This window comes from Etheostoma spectabile, chromosome 13 (genome assembly GCF_008692095.1).
Source record: "Etheostoma spectabile isolate EspeVRDwgs_2016 chromosome 13, UIUC_Espe_1.0, whole genome shotgun sequence".
In the NCBI taxonomy this organism is placed as follows: domain Eukaryota; kingdom Metazoa; phylum Chordata; class Actinopteri; order Perciformes; family Percidae; genus Etheostoma; species Etheostoma spectabile.
The window spans coordinates 14268010-14273021 of NC_045745.1; the positions used below are offsets into that span (position 1 = coordinate 14268010).

Here is a 5012-nt window from a genome sequence, read left to right on the forward strand (position 1 = left end):
TCGGTTCCTGGCATTGTTTGGGTTAACTTGTCTCCTTAAGGCTCTTTTGTACTCAACATTTGATGCAAATACTCTGCGATCGAGTTGTCCGTATTTGTGCATGTTTTTGTGGGCGGGAGTTAAATATATGTTGGACAGTGTAGCAAAGGAAAAGTGGAGGTCCTTGCAAGACCGAGGTAGAAAAGTTTGTGTGATGATGAAAACAAAATGTAACAAAACGCAATAGAAACCGACATGCATGTGACTTACAGGTCATCTGACGCTACTACTCCACTGAAGACACTAAAAATGGCGGCAGATAAAAACATGTTGGACAAAATGAATACATGAAAAATGTCATGTTGCCATCATGTTTTCCAAATGGTTTTCCATGGTTTGAGGATTATTTGGTGCTCTTTTCATTACGCCCTTCTTTTTTAAATCTGGATTAACTATTAATGCTCTGGAGGCTCATGGTTGAACAACACCTTACTAAGGCATTTGATTCTGTTTTTCCTTCAACTTTACTCCCATATATACTGTACATGTGTACAGGACATGCATTTACGTACATGTCCACACAGGCAGAATACAATTCAGTACACATGTTGATGTTACTGAAACATCATGCTTTTGTTTATTAATAAACAAATTAAAAAAATTTAACTTTCTGAATAGAGTTCCCAAATCATGTTTATTTTGTTTCATCTTTCATTTATTAGACAAAAAAAAGGATGACTACATAGTACAGTATAACCATATTCCAATTTCAATAAACTGTCAGATGGCATTATCTTGAAGTAAGTGGTGACCTTAAACTTCCTTTTTCCAGACTGCCTCTCTGTCTTCTTTTTTTCTCCCTCCCTTCTTTTTTTGCCAGGACTCTTCCTCCATCCTTTCCTCCCCCGTCTCCTCCCTCCCACCCCAGCCTGCATGTTGTCCGCCCGGTGTCGACTTCCCAGAGGAGCGTCCTGCCTGCCGGTGTCCCAGCAGAGTTGGGTGATGTATATTTGATGAGCGGGTGCTGGGGACCCTCTGGAGGGCCGTGACTGTAGCAGGACAATGGGCCTCGCTCGGGTTTCCTGCTGACTGACACTGACACTGCTGCTCTTTTTGTAGGTGAGCCGGTGAGCCGGGGCTGGAGTTTCAACCAGGCCAGCAGACCAAGAGGCAGGGTTACAGCGGCGGCAAAACCCAGCACAGTCCCACCTGATGCCTGACACCTTCATTTTACTGTCAGGAAAACCATGAAACTGTGACCAACGACCAGGCATTTGACATTGGTTCACATCTTGTTGATTTGATCCTTTTTTTTCCCCAGTATACTTTTACAGGAGTAAACCCTAAATGCAAAATTACACTAGATGATCATTTGGCTTGTATGTTTATTTTTGAAAGTTGAAATGGCAACTTTTGAGAGTATTAAAAATAAGTCATTGAGTTATTTACAAATGCACCAAAGAGTATAAATAGGATGTTGATGCTGTATTTTGTGGCCAAGTTTGGGGACAACTTTCTTTTTCCGGAGTCAGTAAAAGCAACCTCGACCTTCATGAAAATGGACATCCTTCTTAAGCTTGTATTCAAATGTCCAACAACTATTTTTGGGATGAGTACAGATAAGACATATCCAATACACAACATCCTGGATGATGAGCAGAGGGAAACATGCAGAAAATGTTTCCAGCAGACACTTTAAGTTCATCTTCCAGTCGGTTTCTTTTTCACCCCTTGTCATCAGTGTTATATTGTCATTTGTACTCTTTTTTTTTTTCTCCAGTTGTACCACGCACTGTTCACTGACACAAGGACAGCTGATTAAACAGTTTTATTAACATGATGGAAGGAATTTTGTAGTAGCCTATTTACGTTGGTAGTCTGATTCAGGAAAGAAAAAATGCACCCGTGGCGAAAACATCTATGAGCCAGTGTGCATTGTTCATTAGTTTTGTTTCATTTTCTACCTGCAATTTTTAGAATGCTCTACTAAAATTAAATGGTACATTTTAACTTGACAACAAACACACTTGAGAATAAAATGTGCACAAGAAATGGAAATTGAGGGAGGGAGAGAGAGATTTTTTATTTGTTAAATCTTTTTATCATTATTATTATTATCATTATTATTATCATTATTATTATTATTATTATTATTATTATTATTATTATTATTATTATTGTAAGTGTGGCAACAACAAAAGCCCACCCTTTAAACCCTCCCCCCTCCAAATCGTCTTTAGGTGATTATAGAGCTAATTATTCCGTTTTATCGCGCGCGTGTCTGGCCACCGGAAATCCCCTCTTTGATTGACAAGGTGCTGCCCCGCTGACCCGCGCGGTAAATATTTCATGGTCTACTGCTTGTGCGCTTTAGTTGACGTTCAGGGCTGTTTATTCTTTAATTGAGAGAAGTGTGTGTGTGTGTGGGGGGGGCACAAAGTAAATGAAGCATGATTAATTAATGTATTAATTGCCAAGAAAGTGAATGGGGTTCAGGCAGAGGAATTCCTGCGTTTGCCATCAATTAATCATTTTTTGCAGAATAACTCTCTCTCCCTCTCTCTCTCTCTCTCCCGCCCTCCCTCTCTCTCGCTCTCTCTTTCTCTCCCTGTCTCTCTCTTTCTCTCTCTCCCCCTCTCTCTCCCCCTCTCTTTCTCTCTCTCTCTCTCTCTCTCTGTCAAATGTACTGTACTCATCATCATAACATGAGATATTGTAAAGATGTCATATACCATTCAGGTAAGCTTCAGAAGAAAATAAAGTACAGCAATAATATTGTTTCTGTGATCTGCTGTTGCATTTTGAAAGATCTCCGCAACCCTATAAAAAATGTCTTAGTATTTCAGCATCTGATCTTGCCAATGGCTCCAGAATAAAAACGAAAGTCTCAAATATTCAATTGGCATATGTCATTAAATAACTCACGTTTTTTTAGTGGTCAAATCACCATTTATCTGTTAAGCCTCTAGTTGACGTTTATATTTGAACACAAGAAAAAGTTGGTCCCTGAGCCTATATGCCTCCACTGCTCCATGTATAGCATGGGTTAAATGCAGAGGAAAAGTTGTTTCTCCTCTGAGAATTGACAATAAAGGCACCTTTAACTTTTAGGCCACACGGTTCAAATTATTCTTTGTTTGGTCCAGACATTTGGGGGAAAAAAGCAGTATTTAATCATTATGGGAAATTGAAACCCAGACATATAGCCTACATTTTTATGTGCAACCTATTAACTTTTGGATCAGCGTTCTGCTTTCAGTAGTTTTGGTGCAGCTGCCTGTTTTGTCTAAGTGTTGCCAATTTCTTCAGGTGTTGATTTTCAGGTAGCTCAATTTTCTTTCACAGTGCAACCGCACAGTCTCCTTCCTCGTTTCTTTTTCCAGCGAGACAGACACGCTTGTAGGCGTGGATACAGTCGGGGACCTCATCCTGATTGGTGGTGGCATCCAAAGGGAGGGAGTGAAGATCCACCAATGAGGAGGAGCCTTTCACGGCAGTGGTCCAATATAGGAGCTGGAGGCGAGGAGCATCTTTATTATAGAACTCATTTACAGGCGGAAAGGAGACAGGAGACCCGCTGGAGCCCAGGAGTTACCTCTCCTTCTCTGTTTCTGTTTTTTAAGCGAACCTGACTGCATCTGCGACCCCGATCACGAACCACCTTTTATTCAAAGCGTCTGCGTCTGGCAGGTTTTTTATATTTCTTTTCCGAGGCGTTTCTATTTTATAAATTCTCCAACACGGAGCCTAACGAGGAAGACTTGAAACGACCCTCACTCGGTTCCGCAATCATGATGTCGATGAACAGTAAGCAGCCTTTCAGTATGCACCCGATACTCCACGAACCCAAATACGCTCCTCTGCACTCCAGCTCGGAGGCCATCCGCAGGGCCTGCCTGCCCACACCATCGGTGAGTTCAACATTCATTCATGCATCTCCTGTCGTTTGCCAACACAACTTCTGAAATGTCAGGGGGAAATGGTGGAGAAATTACATATGACTAGCAAAACAAAAAAAAATCCTTCCTCTGGACAGTCTGATAACTTTTACAGTGGCAAGCTCGTAAATGATTCAATATGGGTTTTGCCCTGGATCTTCCCTTTGTGTTTCAGTTAAAATGTTGTAACCACAGAATATAACTAAGCCTGTTTTTTGTATCATAAAGACCATGAAAGAATAATAAAGTAAGTAAGTAAATAATGAATGTTCCCGTGCAACCAGCAGAAAACAGAGAGGAGGAAAAGTGCCATGCTTGGAAACAATGGGGGTAGTGAAATAGGTGCATGTACAAACATGACAGAAATAGATTAAATATCGAATTAAATAAAAGGTTTGAGATAACCGCGGAGTATAGCAGCAGAAGCAGTAGCGCAATGAGGGCAAGGCAATCTGGTCACTTAGGGCAGGATGTCAGTGCGTAAAGATGCACAAAAGCTTCTATGAGAAGCCAAATCCTGCTTTCAGGCAAGTGTGAATGATGCTGCTTAAAGCGAAGGAAGATATAAGATGAAGGAGGAAAAAAGACGTGGCGTGGATTCTCTAAGCGCGTGTTATCTCATATTGCCCCATTCATATTCAAACTCAGTCTCATTTCATTGTCCGCAGAAATTATTCAGTAGATCGTAAATATTAATTTTAAATGAATAGCCATCCGTGCTGACACACTTTCTGGGCGTTAGGCAAATCAGAGATGTCCAAGTTGTATTAGATTACATTTTCTGAGAAGTAAGAAAAAAGTTAAGTGAAAGCTGCATGAAAATGAATTTAAATCGAATTGAATCTGGAAAAAAAAAAGAAAAAAAACGTTCTGCACATTGGAAATACTTTGCGTGAAGGTAACCTAAGAGTGTCCGCACACGCTGCTTTATGTTTGCCTGCAACTTGTTTGAGTGGTAGTCAGTCTGAAGCTTTCACTTGTGAACAGTAAAATAATACAAAGTGATGTGATATTTATACGTGTAAAAAAATACATGAATAATTCCACCTGACTGATAATAATAATAATAATAATAATAATAAATTGAATTTGTAT

General features: G+C 40.2%; 1 protein-coding gene and 1 long non-coding RNA gene across 2 annotated transcripts in view; one reads left to right on the forward strand and one right to left on the reverse strand.

The window, feature by feature from the left end:
* Positions 1-636: 636 nt before the first annotated feature.
* Positions 637-5012, reverse strand: part of LOC116700913 (uncharacterized) — a 14065-nt gene continuing 9689 nt past the window's right edge. Inside the window, exon 3 of the long non-coding RNA XR_004334761.1 lies at positions 637-649. This is a non-coding gene — a long non-coding RNA (uncharacterized LOC116700913). The remainder of the gene's footprint in view (positions 650-5012) is intronic.
* The window catches only part of pou4f4 (POU class 4 homeobox 4), a 4961-nt gene continuing 3480 nt past the window's right edge, over positions 3532-5012 (forward strand). Inside the window, exon 1 of the mRNA XM_032534362.1 lies at positions 3532-3890. Coding sequence (XP_032390253.1) covers positions 3771-3890 — 120 coding nt within the window. The 5' untranslated portion in view covers positions 3532-3770. The remainder of the gene's footprint in view (positions 3891-5012) is intronic.